The sequence below is a fragment of the Copadichromis virginalis genome, linkage group LG8, assembly GCF_057382275.1.
Source record: "Copadichromis virginalis isolate Kocher_CV1m ecotype Utaka linkage group LG8, C_Virginalis_male_GT1.1, whole genome shotgun sequence".
Classification (NCBI taxonomy): Eukaryota; Metazoa; Chordata; class Actinopteri; order Cichliformes; family Cichlidae; genus Copadichromis; species Copadichromis virginalis.
The window spans coordinates 12,855,811-12,879,342 of NC_140625.1; the positions used below are offsets into that span (position 1 = coordinate 12,855,811).

At 42.8% G+C, this 23,532-nt stretch overlaps 1 protein-coding gene across 1 annotated transcript in view; it reads right to left on the reverse strand.

Annotated features, from left to right (window-relative positions):
* Positions 1–23,532, reverse strand: part of raraa (retinoic acid receptor, alpha a) — a 139,420-nt gene that overhangs the window by 62,467 nt on the left and 53,421 nt on the right. The window contains exon 4 of the mRNA XM_085465865.1: positions 13,986–14,819. Within this exon, the coding sequence (XP_085321991.1) occupies positions 13,986–14,139 (154 nt within the window). The 5' untranslated portion in view covers positions 14,140–14,819. The remainder of the gene's footprint in view (positions 1–13,985; positions 14,820–23,532) is intronic.

The following is a 23,532-nucleotide window of genomic DNA, read 5'->3' on the forward strand; positions in this document are numbered from 1 at the left end:
GAGCTGTCACTTCATCAAGAAATTCAAAGAGAGCCACACAGTACAGAACAAGCCTGGCAGAGGTAGGAAGTGAAAAATTTCAAAGACTCTGGAAAGAAAACTAGTGAGAGACGTGTCTAAAGACCCCAGAACAACTGCCAAGACACCAGTGAATGACTTAGCCAAGTCGGGAATTGTAGTCTCAAAGAAGACTATCATTAGAACCCTGCAGGAATGGACTGCGAGGTTGCCGACCAAAAAAACCCAAAAAACCCTCCTCAGCTTTTGCAGAAGAGATACCTTCAAGCTAGATTGAAGTATGCTAAGGACAACTTGGAGAAGGATGCATAGTGGAAGCCTGTCATTTGTTCAGATGAGAGAAAACTAGACCTCTTTGACCTCAAAGACGTTTGGAGAAAGAAGGGAGAGCTGTACGACTCAAAGAACACTGTCCCCACAGTGAACCATGGTGGTGGGAGTATTATGCTGGGGGATGCTTCAGATCATCTAGAATCGGGAATTTGGTCAAAATGGAAGGAATCATGAAGAAAGAAGGACACGACTCTGAAAGAAAACCTCAAGCACTTGTGTTCGAACACAACGATGTATTTATCTATGAGCCCCAGGAGACGCACGAGCTGTACGATTACATTTGAGTTTGAATAAAAACTTCCAGTGGCATGCAACACTGCAAATTTACTGCACAAAGGCCAAGGACAATATTTCACATTTTATCTCATCTACCTGTTTTTTAAATTTGCATCTATCATTCACAACGTTCTCCCTCTGTTGGTCCCCATCGTTATTTTATACAAACACCCCCACTTCCTTAATTCATTCCATCCAACTTTTCACCTATATTTTCACCCCTCTTTCAACTCCATCACTCTCTCACATGCTTAAATTTCACCACTGCTCCATCTCTCCCAGACTCACTGGGCTCCTTCTCCACCTCTTATCTTTTCTTCAATGACTGATAGTCGCGAAGTGCTGTTTTCTAGTGCTCGGGGCTAAGCCTTCACTTACACCACAAGAAATATAACAGCATAAAGTCAGACATGTTGGAGTGTGTGTGTGTGTGTGTGTGTGTGTGTGTGTGTATTTAATCAGCTTGGCGTTAATGAAGAAAAATGGAGAAGGGGACAGACAGAGGCAGGCACAAAATGAGATATGGAGAAAAAGTGGAGGCTGGGAGACAAGAGAAAGCAAGAAAGCCTGGGCTCTTCGGGTTGAGCGTTTCTGCTCTTAAGAGGATTCCCACCTGGTAGCAATTTAGGTTGGGCCTGGTAAAGCAGGCCCTGGAAAGGAAAAAATAATGTCTTTTGGGTTAGTGGTTTCATTTTTCAATCAAATAAATCACGACCTTACAGAAAATAATTTTTGTCTTTTAATGGCCCCCACGGCGTTTGAAGTTTCTCAAGGGGCAGCTAGCTTTGAAGTCTGTGAGAGGAGGAGTGAAATTCCCTCTCTCCTTTCTGTGTGTGTGTGTGTGTGTGTGTCTGTGTGTATCCATTGCCTTCTCAAAGTCCTGTAACACAACACTTGAAGTAGTCCTGACAAAGGGCGTCCAATGAAGGAGCCAAAATGTTAGAAACACAAGCAAATTCCTACAAAAGCAAACACTTGTAAAAAGATGAAGACGAGGGAAACTGCTACCCTAATTTAGACCATAAGTAACAAATCTACCTACCAGCGTCTCTAAATGTCACTGATTAGCATGTTACTTAACCAGAAAAAAAAAGGAAGAAAAATATGGGGGAAGAGGTCTGTGAGTAATTCAGATATCTCAATGAATATTCCTGTTCGCGGCCCATTTAGGAGAAGTCTATTAGGCTCCAGTAGAATGGTCCAAATGTGCAAATCTCGGGTGGGAAGTAAAGTAAGAAATGGACAGATGTGCACGTAAAGGTGACACAGGGGAAAACTACGTCAGCTCCTGGGCACACAGTTCAAACAGCCACGCCAATGTGTCGACAGACAGATGACTACCTTCACGATAAAGACTTAAAAATATCGCCCTGAAAACCTTTCCCCCCCCGAAGCTCCGCCACTACTTTCCATGTGTACTTTAAGTCCAAGCGATCTGCTTTTGACATAAAGGCTATTTTTCAAAAGGTTTTAAAGAGACTCCGGCTTTGACGGCACATCTGTCAGGGCTAATGCACTTCAGAAAGACGTTCAAATACTCGCTGTCTTTGCGCCATTCATGTATGAGCGGCCAAGCCCACGGGGACAAAAGAAAGGCAAACTCAAACACACAAAATTAAGAAAAGGTGTGGACGTTTCCCGGACTTAATCAAATGCTAAAACACACTCACTTGTCTTGCACACGCCCGTGGGAACATCAGTTAGTGTATTATTTAAAGCAACATAATTCCCCAGGTCAAACCAGCTCACTCACTGTGTACTCTCTGTGTACACGGCTTGATTAGCATGTCCTATTTTTTTTTCTTTAAAGACAGTTGCTGTGAAAGGTTTGCAACAGTCAGGGGGAAAAAAAAGGAGAAAAGGAATCTGATGCTTGAGAAAGAAGACGCTGGGAAAGACGGACAAACAAAAGCAAACCGGGGAGGGAAAACAAATCCCGCAAAAGTTTACAACGATGAAAGGGAGCGACATGAAAGCCTGCTCCAAGGGTGGGGGGGAGAAAAGGAGATAAAGCGAGAGGTGGTGCTGAGAGACAGAGTGATTTTGGCCTGACATTTAGTGCTTACAGGAAATAGTTCTGTTTGATGAGTAAATATTGAATCAGCAAAAACCCATCTGTGGCACAACCTGATCTCTCCGTCACTCCGTTTCAGGCTTTCTCCGTGTTTACAGTAAACAGAGTCATACCTACATTCCAATCACAAGTTCATAAACAGCTGATGTAACTAAAACTGCATCTGCACCGCTGTACAGGCGTCTGAGAAACTGAAACACAGCGGCTCAGTTTATAGGGGTTTGGAGAATGAGGAAGCTAAACGTTTGTCTACATGGGGATACTTTCTCATTGCAGATCGTGCACCACCTGTATATTGCTGGAGGTATGTGAAAGAGTCGGTGGGCATCTGTGGAAAGCGTGAATCTGCTCCTGATTCTTGGTGAAGTCTGGGCCTGCTGTGATTTAAGATGCCTGCAGGGAGCCTTCACTACCTTCATTCGCTCTCTCCCTCTAACCATCTTTCTCTTTAGCCCTCGAGCTTTCTTTCAAAGAATCTATTAGAGGCATCTTCAGGTCAAAGAGCAAGGTCTTGGGCTCCAGGTATATAGTGTCACTCTAAATCTTTATCTTTGAGTATTGGCCCCCTCTCTTTGAGAAGTGCTGCTTTAGATATTCATAGTTGATACTGAATGGATAAATCATATGTGAAGGATCATAGTGTTTTTGTCTTGAATTTATTTCTCTTTGTTGTGATCCTGCAGACGATGACCAACACAGGCCAAAAGAAGAATGCATAAAGTGGAATATCCATAACTTTAAATTTGTACTTTATAGATCTAACACATCCTAAAATGTTTTTTTATAAGACATATGCTACAACCACAGGCTGATATATTATATTAGCCAATTATACATATATAGAAAACACATCAATAGAATTAAAAATTATTATTTGTATAGGACTTTTGAAAACAGAGTTACAACTTCAGAATATGAATATAGCCACAAATTATGTCGTTATTTATGTGTCCGTATGTTTGAAAATGTATACTTGTACATGTTTGAACACGCAAGATGATTCTTTACAAGCAAATGGTTGTAAACTATGGCCCAAAACACAGGGGAGAAGATTAAGAGTTAAGCTAACCTATAATAGCTTAATGTGTTTTCAGCAGTCGTTTAAAACAAATCAGAGATCTCACAGGCCATACCAAAGTTTGGGTGCTATAGCTTCAAAAACATGATGGCCTCTGGGACATTTTGAAGACCCTGGTTAGAAGACCAGAGAAGCCGGCTGCAGTGATGACGTCTCAGAATCTCTGCTTTATAAGCGAGGGCTTGTCCGTGTGGAGATTTATATGTTAATAATTGGATTTTAAAGTAAATTCCGAAGGGAGAAGTGAGTTATACGGTGGATGAAAATTAAGTGTTTACTAAAAGTCTATGCATCTTTGCTTCTATCTTTACACCACATCATATGCTTTAAGGCGGGTGGAAAGCATTTTACTTGTGAACACATGACCAACCGCTGTGTGATGAGACAAAAACACTTCTACAAACATAAAACAGGCTGATCACTGTTGAACTACAGCCTGCTTGGCATCTAATGCTCAGATGAGTATTTCAGATGACAAACCATAATCTTCCCTGATTGCATTGCTGTGGGACATAGTTTCTCTGTTTCAGATTTTTCTTCAGCACACAGTATACACAAACCAAGCAGCTGATTAAAAGACTTGGCTGCTTTTGTGTAATTTTGTGGTGTTGGTGCTTGGTCAAGATGTGTATTGTGCAAGCTTAAACAACTAAAAGAGACAAGATCCATAAAACCGTGCCACCAAACATCCCTGTTTGCAAGAATTAGAAGATTAAAAGAAAAAGAAGTGCTACAATCCATCCAAACTGATACCTGATATTTTTAACTTGGCAGTAACTGATCATTGTGACTGCTGTGGAAGTCCATCAAATCAAACTGCACTGAAAACCCTGCACAGTCTAATCCACTCAGTGCTCTGCATGTCAGGTTGACTGGTGTCCCTGTGTTGCATGTTTTATAGTTGCCGGTTCATGTTTTGTGGCATTGCTCAGAATAATTAGGTTATGGCAGTGAGAGTTATTGTGCAAAACAGGCTTCTGTTACAATCCTGGCAGACAATTTTGTGGCTGGTATGACTGTGAGACTGAGCGAACATCTGTTTGTTGCACGAGATCAAATTAAGGGACTAATCAAGGCATAATGCACACCAGTTGTTTAGAAGGCCATTTCAAAGCGGTGTCACTAATCACATCCTCTCCGTCCGCTTAGCGCACTCGCATAATGTCTCTGTGAAATGAAGGAAGACTGGACCACGATGATAAAAGGAGTGTGAGGCCTGAAAGGGCTGTCAAACGCCAGGGCAAGTTTCAGGTGCCTCGTAGCACTAATCACAGGCTACCTGCTGAACAGCTGTTTTCTATGGATGAAAAGAAAACGACGCAGGGAATGAAAAGAGAGATCAGAGAGATGAAAAATGAAGGCAAAAGAGCGAGAGGTAAAAGGAAAATGAGAACGAAAAATGGAGCATTGAGACCACAGCACAAAAATGTATGGCCCATCACACCATAATTTGCAGGTTTAGAAGTAATTTGCACTGTCTTATATAACGAGTTACAATATAAACCCATTAGTTGGGTTAGACGACGCTTAAATATCTGTGTGACTGAACATCTTCTGTTTGAATTAGATATAAATTGCTTGATCAGTAAAAAAAAAAAAAAGAGATTGCTCAGTGTTAAACTAACTTAAAGAATTTGATTTAATATCATATTCAAAAGAAGAAGCACTCCTCAGCTCTTTGCTGTGAGTTCAACGATGGGGCGGTCGTGGCTCAAGAGTTCGCCTTGTAATCGGAAGGTTGCCGGTTCGAGCCCCGGCTTGGACAGTCTCGGTCGTTGTGTCCTTGGGTAACACACTTCACCCGTTGCCTACTGGTGGTGGTCAGAGGGCCCGGTGGCGCCAGTGTCCGGCAGCCTCGCCTCCGTCAGTGCGCCCCAGGGTCGCTGTGGTTACAATGTAGCTTGCCATCACCAGTGTGTGAATGTGTGTGTGGATGACTGGATATGTAAAGCGCTTTGGGGTCCTTAGGGACTAGTAAAGCGCTATATAAATACAGGCCATTTACCATTTACCAAACAGGGAGAACAAAAAGGGCCAAATATAAGACAACCTTTAATTTTACTGGATAACCTGCAGACCCCGAAGGATTTATGAATTCACACCCAACATCTGTGCCTCATGCAGCTGGAATTTATTTCTGTAAGAGAGATTTGTTGATTTTAATATTGCATGTGCTGATCGCTGATTTTAATCCCGTCTGGAGCACATATGCTTGTGTTTCTTTCCCCTCTATACACCAGCAATAATTACAGTCCTGAATATCTGCTTCTTTTCCTAACACAGGGCTTAAAGACACAGGGTGTGGTATGTGGTAAACACTGTAAAAGGTACTGTGCAATTTAATTTTAATAACATATAACCTGTGATTTATTGTTACTATTAGAAATGACACCAGGTCATAATGTTCTCTGTTTAAAAAAAAAAAAAGAGCTGCAGTCACAGCTTGACAACTTTTACCTTGCGTTCCTATTCCAGTATCTGACTCCAGAAAAGGGGTTGCGATCTATAAGTCAAAGTCATTTTTTAAAAAGGACATAACTGGAAAAACAAGCTGCTGGCACCCCAGGAGGACACGGAAGGTCGAGAGATCATTAAGCATGCGTTTCCACAAACCTCTGGAATGCTAATGAGTATCTAAAGACAGCACAATTCATTCTGCATTAGCCAACCCGTGGTACACTTAGGACTGTAATGTGCTAATGTTGTCACAAGTGCATTATCTTTCCACTCTGAAGAGGTTATGTGTTAATGCTAGCAGACAGCCATGAGGTTAAGTGTGGCCAGAGGCCCCTTAGAGAAGTGCCAAGAGAGAGCTGGTGGCCCCATGAGCTCTGGGCGAACAGAGCTCTCTTAGCCCCTCTCCACAACACAGTTAGCCATTGTGCCAGGCTGAAAAAGCGCATTAGCTGCTGAGAAAAGGGCTTTCCCCTCTGAAACCCTCTTGGACAACAAGCAAAAGCCCTGCTTGATAATTCAATCACTTTCTGAGCGGTGCGGGGCAGACCTGCACAACCTCTCGCCACCTTTCCTTGCCACTCTCCTTTTCTTCCCTCTCTCGTCTCCTCTATTAGGTAACTGTCCTATATTTTACAGATGCCGTCATTCCTACCGCTTATGAAAGGACAATAGAGGAATGATGCCTGTGAGAGAGAGAGTCGTTGACATTTGAATGTATGCAGCAGTGTGAATTATGGCTGTGCGCTATGCGTTTTGCAAAAAGGGCATAAGAAGATAGAGATATATGTGTGCGCATGTGTGGAAAGGGTGGGGAGGAGAGATAAAAGGAAAGAGAAGGGGGTCATTTAAAGAGTAGGTTGAGGGAAAGGATAGAAGAATAGAGAGAAAAAGGAGGGAGGGGAAAAAAGAGGGACTTCTTATCTCTTTACCCTTGTCTTGACTTCCTTCAGGGGCCTTTGAAGAGAGCAGAAATAAAGATCCTTGCACTAAAGCATCACAGAGAGATTTAGATTATGCCAGTGTTTACCCAACTGAGTGCTGCATGGCTGCTGGCGACAGCCTGCTGGTTTTGAAGTTGCTATGGCCCTACTACAGCTACTCAAAATATAACACTCGTGCTGCAGAGGAGGGGGGTTCTCCCTGCTTGTGTCACTGTATGCGTATGTGGATCTGCATGCATGAGTGCATGAATGCGGCAACTGGAGCGAATGTTTATGAGAGATAGCATGTGTCCTTGTATCCTAACGCTGTATGCAATCCATGTGTGTTTGTCTGTGTGTGCAGCACTGGGAAAATGGAGCCATCCATCGGATTACTGGTAGACAGCTCTTTGAAAAGAAGGGCCTGTATTTGCATAAGCAACCGTGGAAGAGAAAAACCTGTAGAAAGAAAGACAGAATAAGAGAGCAAGCAAAAGAAAAAGGAAGGAGAGAGGACAAGAAAATAAAAAGAAGGGGGGGAGCTTGGGGAGTGGACCGCACTTGCCAAGCTACTCGGGGATAAATCCTGTGGTTAGGATCAAGTATTGTGGGCAGGGATTTGGCCCCAGGTCCCCTCAAAGCAAATGGAAAATAACAGCCTGCGAGTAAATAGGTGGCATGGTAATGATAGCTCTGTCAAGTCCTAAGGTGGAGAAAAGGAGGGTGGGAAGAAAGGGGGATAGGAGTAAAAATGTGGTGAATGAAGAGGAGGGTGGAGTGCAGGTATGAAGAAAGAAAAGGGAGTGCAGAAAGGTGTAATGGAAGGAGGGGAGAGAAATGTTGAAGAGGGGTTTGAAAGACGACGAGCAGGAGCCAGAAAAAAAAAAAAAAAAAAAAAAGAACGGGGGTGGGGGGAGCGAGGAAGGACGAACACATGGAAAGGCAAGCGCACTAACAGCGAGGGTGATGGGTTTCCTAGTGCGTACCCGTTGGCTAAACTCGCAGGTGTTCTGGTGCACGATGGTTGTACAAGACAAGGTTGCTGCCAAAAGTATGTGTGCCTGTGGCTCTTACTCCTAGCACACGTGCAAGCTAGCAACACTGATTTCCTGCCTTTCATATTTTTCCTTTTTAGACAGAAATAAAACAAAACAAACTCCACTTGCTCCTTTTTGCCCTTTATTTCCCTCCTAAAATGGGCACTCTTTTGTTGCACTCCTGTCCTTGCAATCCTAATGAACAAAGCCCAGAAGCTCATTTTGATACACACAATAAGGAGGCCACTCTCATTTGGTGAATTCCCTAACACACGATCATATACAGAAACATCAGTAGTAGATTATGGCAGCTGCCAATAAAAGCCATTGATATTTTTGATCTTGTGCATGCTCTTGATACTAGGATAGGCCTATAACGCCTCATTGAACCTATATTTAGATGCCATTGATCACTAATTTATCATACGTTACAAGGTAGCACAAAGTTTGTTATACATTAAATGTGTTGTTACTCAACAAAAGCAAAGTGAAAATGGCTTTTTTTCTTTAAAAAAAAAAAAAAAAAAAGTAATATTAATAACCCATAAAGCCCGCTGAATTAGTCTAACTACTCCCAAAGTACCTTCAGAGACTATTGCTTCTTTGAAAACTTAAGAATAGGATAGTCCTTGTGCTCATTTTTCAACCTCCAAGTGTTGAGCAGTTAATTAACAAGGTCATTAAGCTGGGGTGAAAAAGTGCTTTGCTGACATGCTGGATGTGTTTTACACACCATGTTTAATAAGCCCGCGTCTCCACCGTCAGAGTATTGGCACCCCTCAAATGACTTTCCAATAATGACAAGCAGCTCTCCAGAGGTACTGCTTCTATGTAAGAGTCTTTGTGTGTGTCTATCCGAAGGAGCTAAATAGCTGGCACCTGGTAACCTGATAGAAAAGGTGATTCTCACTGTCATTACACTTATCCCTTCCACACAAGCTATGTGTGTGTGAAAGTGTGTGCTTGTGTGCGTTTGTGTTTGCCACCCATGGAGTGCACTGACACGGCCCTCTGATTCCTGCAGACCACCATCGCAGAGAGGAACCACCTGTCTGTCCCAGAAACCAACACACACAGCCCAGTATTACCATATCCATATTTGCTCGTGGTTTGTACATTCCGCAACGGGCTGCTTAATGGGATGGGTAAAACACACACACACACACATATAACCTTCCTTGAGGTCTGAAAATATCCTTTAGTATTTCTCCTACTGGCCCCAAAGTACATTCATAAATGCCATTTCACCCTCTAATAAGTCAAACGAGATGGTGCTGGTACGGGTTAGCCATCCTAGGAAATGCTCCTGTACCAAGCAATTACTGTGGCTGCTGAAACAAGAGAGCTCTGTGGGGAAAAGCCAATTAGTCCATCGCGGCAGCAGGTAGGAAGCTGGCTCCATTCATTATGATCACTCATAACACTGCGCTAATGTAATAGTACAGTGTTAGTGAGCTTGGTGACAGACAGCAGAAGGCTTAAATGATAATGACGGGATCGATAGTTGCAGGTGTTAATGCCGGATACTTCCATATTCATACAGGCCTGCAGTGAGAGGAATTTAATCAAAAACACTAATGAGAGGTGTGCTGTATGTGCCTATGTTTGAGCGTGCATGTAATGAGCACATACTGTTCAATACAGCAACGTGCAAGTTCCTGGTTGCGTGACTGGGATCAATCCATAGTCATAATATTCCGTTAACTAATAAAGCTGCAGGCTATAAATGTATTATCAATATCTGAAACTGATCTGCTCCAGTGCGTAACCTAACCTGATGATTTTCAGATAATGTGATGTGAAGACGTAACCCAGGAGGCAGGATCTGAAGACAGAGGGAGAGAGAGATGAGCTGTAAGCTGAGATTAACCCTCCTGCTGTGCTTGGTCCAAATAATTGGCCTGTTGTGGTTTACTAAAAAAAAAACCCACAACAGACCAGAGCTGACTGGCAGAGTTAGCCTCCCCTTTCTCAGTGATGTCCGACTCTGAGGAAGGGGAGGCGGAGGAGTGTGAAGAGAGGGAGGAAAGCAGAAAGAAAAGACAGAATTTTTTTTTTTTTTAAGCGAAAGTACTCGAAAAGCTTTTGATTGTAAATGATTTCCGCTTTAAACCATATGCCAAGTCCTGGATTCATGACTGTTTATTCACCATTATTCATTTCAAGAATTTCTAATGACGGTCTTTTACATCAGCGATTAGAGTGCAATTGAACAAAAAGAAAAATGCAGGTGTTTCTGGACCAAAAACACATTAAGGATGCAAACAGGTGGTAGCAATCAGCTTCTCGTCACACTGTGTTCTTCTACAAATATTGACTCATAAATACTTTGGGAAACAAAACATTGCAGAGTGATATTAATCAGCTGCTTATCCAGTGAGTTTCTCAGAAAGACTCTAACTGCAGGATCTTTCGACTACAGCTGACGACGACAATCCTTGCTCTTCTGCAAGGATTACCATCTACTTCATTTGCTCCAGTTTGTAGATAGAGTGGCAGAACATTTCCAAAAAGGTCTTCAGAGCAGAGCTAGAACTGCCGCCAGCCTGCTGTTCATAAATGTTGCAATTGGTCTAGACCACCAGTAGGGCTCCTCTTTGGAGAGTTAACTGAATGACATGTCTTGGTTAGGAAACAAGATGAGAAAGGAGGCCGGGGCTAGCCGGTTCAGTCAGTCCATTTCAATACCAAGCGCAGAAAATAAGCATGCTTTCTTTCAGCATTCAATATTACCACAATGTCGCAAACGTTAATAATTCAGTTTGTGTGTTTGATTTAAATCAAGGGACAATCTGACCCTATGTGTGGAAAATAATGCACGAGGATTCAAATAATAATGTTATAAAATATGCTAATTATTTGCCACAAAGGTGATAAGAACAGCAGCTAAGCATTTGCACTAATAAAAAAATCCCTGCACCCCAAAGTCATGTCTGTGGACGATCTAGAAACAAGCTAATCATCAGATATGATTTTCATTCTGTTTACAGCTGTCGTTCATTCCCAGCTGCGAACATAATGAAGCTTTAAAACATAACTGAGCTCTGTGTTAACAACTACAAAGCTTGACCTTGAAAATTTTAACAAGGTCAAAGCTATTCATCTGGCCAGCTGTAAGCAACTTTCCAGTTAAAAGGGGGAAAAAGCACATTATTTGCTCAAACATGTATGAGTGTAAACATACATGCGTGTAATTATTAGCATTTAGGTGAAGAGTTTCTAAATCCCTCCTCTCCTCCTGCATTCAAGCTCCAAATACTCTCTCCGTCTTCCTCAGCAACCCCTCTTCTTTCCTCAGTGCTCAGTACTGAATGGGAGCTTAGCTGGTGTGTGTGTGTGTGTGTGTGTGTGTGTGTGTGTGTGTGTGTGTGTGTGTGTGTGTGTGTGTGTGTGTGTGTGTGTGTGTGTGTTGATGTTTATGTGTGCTACGCGAGTGTGTGCATGGGTGAGGAAGGAAGGAAAGGAAAAAGAAAGAAAAGCATGAGCATGTGTGAATTATGCCTGCAGTTATCTACATGCGTGGCAGAGCACGAGTGAGAAAGTGAGCCAGCATGAAGGGCAAAGATTGTGTTTATGTTGTCCGTGTGTGCATGTGCGAATGTGTACTCATGCACGTCAGGAAACTGTGGTGTCCCTGGCTCTCCAGTGTTTACTGACAGGAAATGTTTGTCCAGGCAAAACGGAAGAAATCTTGCCGCCCCACATGGCAAACACTGGGACAAGGGATACACACGCGGACGTGCATAGACGCACATGCAGGAATGTACACACGCACGCACGCTTGCAAAGAGCGTTTTTAAAAAAAAAAAGAAAAGAAAAAAAAGAGGAATCTGACGAGCGCTCCAGTTTATGTGGTGAGGTGTAGTATCTGGTATTGGGGAAGTGGGAGTGACTGGGCTGGGCACGGCCTGTTCTTTACTTCCCTCCACCCTGACTGCCAACACAAGCTCCAGCAGATAGAAAGTCAATACGCTGACCCCCTCTGAACCTGTGCGAGTGAGCACAGGGTTTGACAGCTTTGTCCACACTAATGCACACAAACTGACCGACTTCATTGCTTCAGTTATTGTTTCTGTTGCTCCCTCTACGTTAGCACATTAAGAGATTGTCCAAGCGCATTACTGTTCTGTAAACAGTGGTGGTGGTCCATTTACCATACATATCTATTACCTTTGTAATTCCACCAACCTATAATCATCTATAATTCACAATATTGTGATCTGTAGTTGCAAGTTACTTTGCAGATCAAGTATACAAACTGTACAGAGTGCATAAATCTGACTTTCTTAAGATAAATGATAAATCTGTCAAACCACTGCAGTCATTTCAACCTTTACTGGAGATTAGCATAACTGAAGAACAACAACACTGTGAGACTCTGAAAGCTGCCAGCTCTCCCTGTACTTTGTTTTATTTCAGCGTATTTGTCTTAGACTGAAGGTCGAAATACTTCAGTATGCTCTGAGAAAATTCTTTGGATGACCTTTGAAAAATGTGATGTATTCTTAAAGATTAAATGACACAATGGCTGCCCAATGATATATGGTGACTGATTCTAGCATTTTTCAATCTTCATTTTCAGTCTTCTTTCACATTGTATTGAAAGTTCAGTCACAGCTAACCTTTGCGTTCCAATTTTTACCCAAAAAAACAAACAATTTCTTCCTGCAGTTATACGCCAGCATCTTTGGCTAGAGGCTATCCTATCTGTCACAGGGTGAGAGATGGGATAAACCCTGGACCCGTCTATCAGAGGGCATTCACACCTATTGCCAAATTAGAACTAGCTTTCAATATAATATAACAGCAGATTTGAATGCAGGACCTTCATCCTATCAGTGCCAATCACAGCACCACCATAATGTGGTGAAACTAAGGAGAAACCTCTGAATGCCAGAAAAGCCTGCACGCACATATGGACACATGCACAAATATCTTATCCTAACTGACACCCACAAACCGCTAACTAACCCACCAACACTGTTCCCCCTGACTGAGCCTGACTGAGTCCAAATACTGAATCCAAAGCTGTGGAAAAAACAGCTATAACATAACATAACTAGTTTGGAGAAAAAAAAAATGATGAAGATTGTAAAATCTTCAACATTAGAAGTTCTATTTCCTACCACTGTTCACAATTAACCATATTTCCCATTCCATTTTCTGAATTAATAAACCACTAACACTTTAATTTACTTCTGAACAAGTACTTTTTCCACCAAGTCCTACTTTAATAAGCAACACTGCCAGTTCGCTCTGAAGCTTTTGATGGATTGCATAAAGAAGTTATAAGAAGAACGCTGTCTGCGGCAGTATTTCCGAGATTTACTTTCGGAACACTTGCCAAATGTGTGTTCCCCAAATGAACAATGCTCCTTTCTGGCTGTCCTGCCTCATTTCCTTGTGATCTATGTTGACGTTGCAATGCGTGTGTGTGGGTTTGTAAATTAAGGACAGCGCTGGAGGCGACATGGGCATGTGGGTGTGTGTGTGTGTCTGTTTACCAACACACACTTACACACCTTTCAAACAAGAATGATCTAAACAGGACGAGATGAAAGTGTTTTTTACCAGCATACGAGTATGTACGCAAATACACACAGCAGGCGAGCTGTACCGGAAACTGTGAGCCACAGCGGCGCAGAGAAACCAGGACACACGCACAAAGGAAAGTAAATCTCCATACCTCCTGTCACTCAAAACCTGCACAACAGCCAGAGCATCAAACACTTCCACATGCAAAACGCGAACCAACGCAGAGAAAACTGAAAAGTTGCTCAAACTCTACTCACTGGCTGGTGAGGGGGTGCTGTATCCACTGAGAGGCAGTCCCGGCAGGGCTGGAGGCGACAGGCTCCCCAACATGTGGGGGAAGAAGTAGGAGTAGGTGGGCACGGGGAAGCCGTTGAGGTGGGGGCCCGGCACCGGGTTGCCCTTCCCAGCCATGATGGCTCAGTCCACCTACAAGTCACGAAAAGACCTCACTGGGGTAAAGAAAAAACCCTCACTGAGAGGCAACAGCGCCACAGTCAGGAGTCAGTATGGATTCCTGTAAGGATTTAATCCCCCATAAGGATGCTGGGTAAGAAGATATTCCAACAGGCAAAGTTTGCAAAAAAAAGAAAAAAGAAAATATCTCCTTAAGGTTCACAAGGTTGCCCTGAAAATGGCCGCAAAATCCTATTGGGTTTAGCGAATGTATGTGGGTGAGTGTGTCTGTGTGTGTGTTAAGGGCTGAGTTACTAAGGACACAAAAGATAAAAAAAGAAAAATGGGGCCGAAGTATAAAGGAGGAATGTGGAGCGTTTTATCCTTCCTTTCTCTGGGATTGTGAAACGGTCTTATTTGCAAGAGGTGTTGGGAAGTAACGCGGCCATTCCTTATCTCGAAGATGAAGGCAGAGAAAGACAGGAGGCAAGTTGAGTCAAGAAGAGGTGCACTTTGATGGCAACAGTCAGGAGCGGCAATGGCGGTGATGGGGGTGCTAGTGGTTGTGATGCTTTCACGGGGACGTCATTCCACTCTTCAACTGCAGAGCGCTCCTAGGAAAAGTGCAGATCACATGATGCCAGGAGAAAGCTCTTCTCCCTGAATGGGCCCCCTGTTCGCAGTTGCAGAGCCTCTGTCTAAGAAAAAAAAAAAAGAAAAGGAGAGAGAGAGAGAAAAGGAGATCATTTAGTGCTTCAGTGGCAAGGTAAAGAGATCACTTCCCTTTGTACTTAAGTGTTTGAGCAAAACCGTGCTTTTCTTTTGACACTAATTAATGGTAATGTCTCATCTGAAACGTTACAAAAACACCCCATCCGCCTTAATTATCTAATGGAGTGTTAAAATTGCGATGCGAGCAGTGGGTGTGTGATGTCTCCTCTCAGCTTTGTGCGCTCACACACTCGCTCATTAACAGTGACAGAGTACAAATACTGTGGGAGGCGAGCCAAAACATAAATGAAGAGAGCGCCGCAAAAGAAAACTTTGCTAATTACACCAGTTGCAGAAGCCAGAGGTGAGACCCAAGGCGGCATTTCTGGGAACCGCTCGAGACTCCTGCTGCAGAGTTCGCTTCCAAATTACGAGCGAGACGTGAACAAACAGACCTGTAATCACCACGGAAAGCGTGAGCAGGCAAGAGCGCGCTGACATCTACACACCCGGAGAACAATTATCATAGAATGGTACATTAGCATCACAATATACACAGGGATATGAGAAAAGCCATTTATCCCAAACAGCTCATCATAAAATGAGCAAACTTTTTTTGTTTTGTTTTTTTAAACCATAATGACCTTTTTATGAGTCAGTGGATGTGATGCGGAGCAGTAAAACAACTCGAACCACACAGATGCCTCACAGAAAGAAAAGAAGCATGTGGAATGTGTCTTTGCATGAAGCAGGAATGTAGCACTCTAGCATGAATTACACCGCGACATCATGGATGAACTCCTGTAAAGAGAGAAGGGTTAAGTCAGACGTGTTCGTGTGCCTGTTTCCACTTGTGTGGTGTACAGAAAGCGCTGGGATATATGACAGGAGAGGCATGCACAGATGTACAGATTAATAACAAATTTAGGAAAGGGGGGACGACGACATAATGAGGTGAAAAAATAGACCATATAACTTTGGTATAGATAACTCTGATGTTACTTGTCATGTTCCCCCACTGTCTGTATCATCATCATCATACTACATTTGATCTTAGTGCCATTTAGATGGCGATTGATTCAACTATTTACTTCAAATAAAAGTGCTGTTTCTTCTTCTGTGTATTTGTATACAACGTAGTTGGTTTGTGAACATGAACAGTTACACGAACGTTTTAAACACTCAACAGGGGGTTTAAGTTTTAAGAATTGGAAAGTTTTTATTTAGTAGTTCTTTTCTCTTAACATATTTAGTCACGTGATTCTTTGATTTTTACAAACATATGTGAGTTTATTCACTACAGACTACATGGCCTTGGACTTCCAAGGCCAAAGTGCTATGCAGTCATTCTGTCACAATGAGCTGGTGTGTATGGTGGTCAGGAGATGAGCACATGAGAGCCTGAAAGCCTTTACAGCCCATGGGAGCTAGGTATAGTTTTATTTGCTTTTAAAGCCCCTGTTGACCTAAAAAAAATAGTTAAGAGTCACATAGTAACAATCTCCATCAGGATATTGCATCTGGTTCAGACTACAACACAACAATACGCATTACGAAACACTGGCTTGATACATTCTGCATTGAACCTTGCTGCAATCGCGTAAAATGCAACAGCATTGCTGAAAGTGCACACTGAAGTGATGCAATGCCATATATTTTTTTAATCTAATAAACTAAGGAGGCCACAAACGTTGAACCGATACTTTAAATGAGGAACTGCAACTCACCGGGACAATGGGAGACCCATAGACTGGAAATGGGCCACTTCATTCACCATTATCATTACACTGCCTCATATGGGTGCCATAAAAAGTCATACTAAATGATAAGCAGGACCTCATGTTACTGTTCACCTGCACCGACTCTGTTGTGCATTTCCTTTTTGCTGATGTTACAGTAAATAAACATGGCTGCAGAATGACTGGCTTTGGTTACATTTCGTCAGGGATAATAACAGCGTAGGCTGAGCTAAAGGCAGCCAAAGCTTCTGCTCACTTGTGTTTTGATTCATAGTTAGGTTGGACTGTTTAGAGAATGTAAACTGCCAACAACAGAAAGCATCCTACTCTCAAAATTGGGAATAAAGTTCAGGTCAGGAAACTACAAAACAGCCAGCTCATATGTGACATATCTAACCATACAAGTCACACAATACATACAACCAGTGAATTTTGTTGTCTTTGTTACTTAACAACCCCTAATAACAATAATCTAAATCCCCGTATTTGCTAATCCCAAAAACAATTTACATGTTGCGCTGTTTGTGAGCATTGGAGCGTTTCCTGAACGAAGCCCACATGTCTGATGCTGAGAGCTAAAGAAAAGCATTTTCTGATGCATGTAAACAAAGACTGATTGTCGCAGCTGAAGCGTTTCAAAGGCATTATACAATCAGTCATTTTTCCACTCATCCGTGCATACTTGCAAGCGTCAACAGTTGGAGGCAGAACGTAGCTGACTACCTGGGTAATCCCCTCTGCCAGGACAGAACAATCACAGGGAAAAGAGATCAAACAAACACACACACACACACACACACACCACTACATGAGGAACTGAGACTCACCTGAAAACCTGTCTAATCTGCTGTGAGAGGTGCACATACCACAGTCAGGTAAAGCTGTCGACATACATATCACAACTCTCGCAAACAGCTGTGAGCTCTGTGTTTGCAGTGGCTAGCATGTTAAATAACACACACTTCATCTTAAAACATCTGAATACGAGCATATATTCTCTCCACTTCACCCAATCTGATCTCCTCCACCCCTCTGTCAGGCAGCTCTTGAATCTCTGTGGCAGGTGGGTTAGGCAGTGATTTATGTGCATGATATGCCTAACACAGAGAGGTCATCGATATGATGAAGATAGAAGGGGAACAGTCGTGTGCCTAATGCTGTACAGTTTCTGCTCTTTTATTGTGTATTTGCTCAAGATCTCAGACTGAAACCAAATTTTTCTGTATGGCACATAAAAAAAATTAACTCACCCATCTGCTACATTAATACAGCAGAAATGTGGACAGATGTGGAATAAAAACAGTTATGGACAGAGTGCAAAAGTCTAACATCAAACAGTAATGCAATAGCAAAGCCAAGATAAGATAAGATAACTCTTTATTGTCATTGCACAGTCATACATAGTACAGTAGTACAATGAAATTGGAAAAACTGTCCTACGTCGGCACTACATATAACACAACACGACACGATATGACACATCACAACGTGATGTGTCATATCACAAGACAAATCCACAGAGACTGTGGGCCTAGAGCTCAGCCCATTAATGTACATCTTCTTAAAGATTTTCTAAGATTTCCTCGCCCATATCTGCCAAACTCATTTTAAAATGCTCAAACGCACACAGGCAAGATCTAGCATGGAGGCCAGCTCCAGGGGGAATGTACAGTATGTGATCACTTACAGTAGAAGGAAAAATAAACAAACATTCTGGGTCACTTGGTCTTAACTATGTTTGGCATGTAGCAGGCAGAGGGAAGAAAGGGTTAGAGGTCATGAGAGAATGTAATTGGATGTGTTGGAAAACACTGAATTAATCAGAAAAGCCAGCAAATGGCAGCACGAGGTCCGGGCGGACAGCGAACACAGAGACGCAACCAAGGGAGATGGTCAATGCGAATACATGACGTATAGTGAGATTCTGTTGAGTGGATAAACATAGATGTATTCAAGTTCAAGGAGTTCAGAGTTAGAGCGTAACACAGACACCATTTTTTTGTTTCCTTTCTTTTTTTACCCCAAGACTTAGCACATGGACACAGCAAAGATACCAGTGAGTTTAGTGAAGATGGGCCACATGTTATGATAATGCCACACAAAGCATAATTATAAAGGATCAACCCATCTTAGAACAAACCTGTGATTACCGTAAGTGCTCTTTTAACTAAATTCTAAACGTATGCAGTGCATTGTGGGGATTTTACCAGTCATAGAAAGAACAGGTTACAAAAGCAAATACTCTACAGCCATAAACACTGCATCAGCTCAATTACTCGCAACAACACCTGCTACCTTCTGAACACTTTGCTGCATGCATGTCAGTGAAATGCGGATGATTTGTTGCACGTGCAGACAGAAATACTGCTACATATATGCTTTTACATTTGTAACCGCCTTTAGGTACTTCCCCTACAGCACCGCACTTCATTGTTTAACAGTGAAGGCCTAAACAAAAAATGTGTATGGCTTTGCAGTGGCACATGTAACGGAAGTCACTCAAGCACAATGCAGTAAAATTTTCACGAGGATAGCAGCGTGGGTGGATATGCACGTCAGGTGTGAGTGCAAACAAGCATGTTCGATATGACTGTGTACATATTATACTTTTTCAAATGTCACTTACTTGCTGTCATATAAACACCATTACTGTAGATAATGCTCATATTAAACTAAAGTTTCAACTAATGAGGTCAGCGACAGCAATTCCTGTGAATCCAAAGCACAGGCAGTTTTTCTATTCCAAGCTCTGTATGAAGTTAAGAGGAAAAATATCAGACACACAGCTCTAGCTGTGTACACAGCAGCCCCTCCAGTTTCCTTTTTAAACCTTCTGTTTGTGAGGAGCAGCCAATCAGGAGAAAGCTGGCTTAAAAGGGAGAGGAGCTGTAAGAGCTTGTTTCAGACAGTGAAGACTACATACAGGGGTGTACAAGAAAAAACACATGCTTATGTAATATATCAACAAGTGCGTGGGTATAAGGGAGCGGTGTGTGTGCTCATGTGTACAGCCTGTGTGGCATGTGATTATTGAGGTTTGTCTGAGTGCTAAATCCCATTTGCACATCTTTGTGCCCCGGGGGAGTTTCTACAGTACACTGCATTTACTGTATATGACCAGCTCAGATGGGAGGGGTTTTGCATAAAGAGCAGACTGCGTGTTTGGTGAGGTCCAGTGAAAGGGGTGGGTGCTGGCTGATTATGATGTAAACAGAAACAGGTTACACGTGGAATCACTCTCAAGTCTATTCTGGCAAAATAAACTCAGATAGAACATTTTAAAAGACCCTACATTAACACACTTACATTATTAATGAAGGCTGCTCATTTACTGTGTATCTTAAGAACATTCTCTTTTTTTTTCTCTGACCACACTAAGAAGTCTGTGATTGTTCCCAGTGTAAACATAATCCGGGAAGACTGCTGGCTCTAATCACCCTACTTCTAATTCTAAAGCACTTTAAAATGTCTAATAAAAAGGCTTCAATGGGACAAAAGTGTAATGAGACATGCTCTGTTTCCATTTACCTATTACTCTAATAACCTGTTATAACAATAGAACACCCTGTTCTCAAAGCGCAGGCTAAATTGTGCTTCCTGGAAGTACAATAGGATACAGAGCTTTTAACTATCAGGTTACTCTCACGCAGAACCAGCACCCAGTTTTGGATCAAGACACATGAACCCGCTCAACTCTCTACTATTAAGATTAGGCTTAAAACATAGTTAGGGCTCAATCAGGTGACCCTGAGCCATACTGATCCTTAGTTAAGCTGTTATAGCGCTGGGCTTTTGGGTGGACTTCCCACTGGGGAGCTGTAATCGTGCATTAATATACCTCTACTGCACATCGTGAATTTTGTCTCTTCTTCTCTCCCATGCGGTACCTGTTTGCTAAGCTCTGAAGCTGTAAGTTTCTGATCTGCAAGTTATTTGTTGTTTCTAGCTTCTAGTTTTTCTCACAGTGCTCTCACCTCGTCCAAGGAAGGTGGCAAGGAAGCTGACGCGTTTTGATACTATATAAATAATAAAAGAATTTAATTCAAACAGAAAATGCTAAATGAGTGGCCCTTTCATCCAAAATCCCCCCAAAAAACCTGTGATGCATTATTTGAAGTGCTGTCGTCAGTAATTCATGTTTTTTGGCCAAACCACCACACAGAAGAGTACTGCTACTTTTATATACAGTAGCTGAAAGGGTAAATGATTACATCCACCTCGCTGCTTCTTCCACCTGCATAGTTTTGAGACGGTCAGAATCGCAGCTTGCTGATGCATTGTGGGAGAGTGAGCAGGAGGTGGGAGCTACTTCTCGATGATGATGGTCAGAAGGTGTGGCGCGAGAAAGCTAAAGGGTGCTAAGTGCACTTCTAAAAGGTGGTGAGAATCCTCCGCTGTTTTGACCGAGGCTCCCTGTGGGGTGAATCCACTTGTCAGTGGAGCAGGCTGCGTGACATTTCTGCCTCACCTCAGAAAGGTCAGCCTTTAATTATCTCAAATGCCAGCAAGCACTGCACCTGGAAAAAAAACCAAAAAATAAAACCCAGAGACGAGCTGAGCGCTTGTCAGGGTAAGACGGTGGCCTGTTTTCTTCACGCAAAATGAGCGCGGCTGTGGCTGTCCGTGCAGAACTGGACCATCTGCCCACCTGCGTGTATGCATGCAGACTCACAGCCAAAGCTCGCATACGCACAGACAAACCCTGACAGATGCAGACACACACACACACATTCTCTAACTGTGTCAACCAAAGTCACTAAAACCTACAACTAAAGTTGCTTGCCAAGCTACCCTTTAAATAAGATGAAGCGGGTTGAATCCCTGGAACAGTGGCAACTTCTGGGAACACTGATTTAAAAATAGGCTGCTGACAGTATGTGTAGACAGATTACGGAGCTATAGATAGAAGAGTAAGATGGGCCAGTGCTTCTGCTAAATATGGGTAGGCCATGCGACGTAAACTCGCATCACATTCTGTTAATCGATACGAAAACTAGGCATGAGTCAGAGGAGAAGTGAGCGTCTGAAGATTAGAACGCTGAAATATACGCAGCGAGAACGCAGTTGCTGTCAAAACTAAAACTGCAGGCATATTTATCAGCGGATGACTCGACTGTTTGCATTTGAGTGACTCACTGTAGTTTCAACTTTGTTGATATTTGCAGGGGCTATGGTAACAGAAAGCTCCCATACCTGCATAAACACCGTCCTGTACGCTTCAAACTCAAACCTCACACACACAAAAACCAACATCGCTGCCCAGAAAATCCCACTTGAGCTCAAAGGAGGTCGGAGAGACAAAGGGCCATAGATCATCCGTGTGGACGGCGTGTGGCGAGCTCCTTGTGTCCAGGTTTTTCCGCCATTTTTCTCTCGCTCTAAGAAAACATGGAGGGTTGGTCCCTATTGTTTACACAGCTGGCTCCATGGAAAGGATTGCCTAATATGAAATATGAAGAGTGGAGAGGTGAGCGAAGGAGAGCTGGGAAGAAAACAGGGAAGGGAGCCAAGCGAGAGGGGTGTGGCGGTGGTGATGGTGGGGGTAACACACCATCGAAGAGAGCAAGAAGGACGGCTAAAGGCGCTCTGAAGTGGGAGACACAGGAAGTGAGTAAATTTAGACAGAGAGGGAGAAGAACTGGAAGAGGAAGTGAAAAATGGAAGGAAGAACACAATATGGCAATTGCGCATCTGAGAGGAGAAGACACCATGCGGACAACTAAATGAGGAGAGAAGAAAGAGCAAACAGAACACGGAGCAGAAAGCCCTGAGGTTTCCTCGTGGTGAGGGAGTCATGCCTCCTGCGGTCTGGGGTCTGCAGTGCATGTTATTCTTTCCCAACAGTCGCACACTGCTTCCATCCATTCAGTCATGCCTCACAAACCATGTGGTAACTGTCCTGCCGATCCCTTCTTCTAAGCTCTGTCACTTGCATCTTTTATCTGACAAAACGTGCGCTCTTTGAAGGACACGTGGACGCACAAATAACTACACTATTTTAAATCCGTGCCACACACAGATATAGTGTGTTTTATTTTTTTATTTTTTTAAGATAAGTGCAGTGCTTTCATAAATTTCCGTGAATAGCCTTTCCGGGAATTTGGATTAAACTGGCCGGATCCTATTCAGAGTATAAGTGAGTTATGCCATTTGTATAGTCAGAATCATTTTAAGAGCAGAGTGCATTTTTCTGCTGAATGGTAACAACACAAAATGCTGTTTTGGAAAGGGGAAAGCAGCAGAGCTCAAATCTATGTGTAAGCAAGTACATTAGCGTGTATGTGACAATGAGAGCAAGAGAGTGTAGTGGCTTCCTTTGCCTAGTTTCAAACCTGTCCCAGGTAGTGGAAGAGGCTTCACACAAATTAAGTCTATATTTCTGAGAAGAAGAAGAACAGTCAACACCCACCACCCGCTGACATACACACGTGTCTATAGTATATCTACAGTCGAAACACTTCAAAGACACGTGCACCGTCGCCAAGGCATCCGCATCACTGTGCTGCCTCAAGAGGATGTTTCAATCCACTGTGCTGGTACTTTTTTGTCTCCGTCACCTTAGTGTACCTATCCAGGATATCGGGCTAACAATGTTATGTGAAACACTCCAGCACATTTCAACACAGAACATCCAATGACACGAGAGCAAATGACGCACTAAAGCACAGGGCCCCTTCCTGTTTATACTGCTTGCTTGCCCACTGGAGGATCAAACAAGATCTGTTCCTCCGAGCGGGTGTGCCCCCTTTAACAGTCTGTTGCTCCTGCAGCAGCTTCGCAGACAATACCAGGATTAATAGGTAGATATTTTATTTAAAAATAATAATAAAAAATTCTGGTCTGTTGAGGTGTAAAAAATAATCAGCATTTTAAGTATAGTACAAGTAAAAATGACTCTGACCAAATTAACACTTTCCTATCCCAATGTGCAAATGTGTGACTTTAAACGCACTCATGCGTG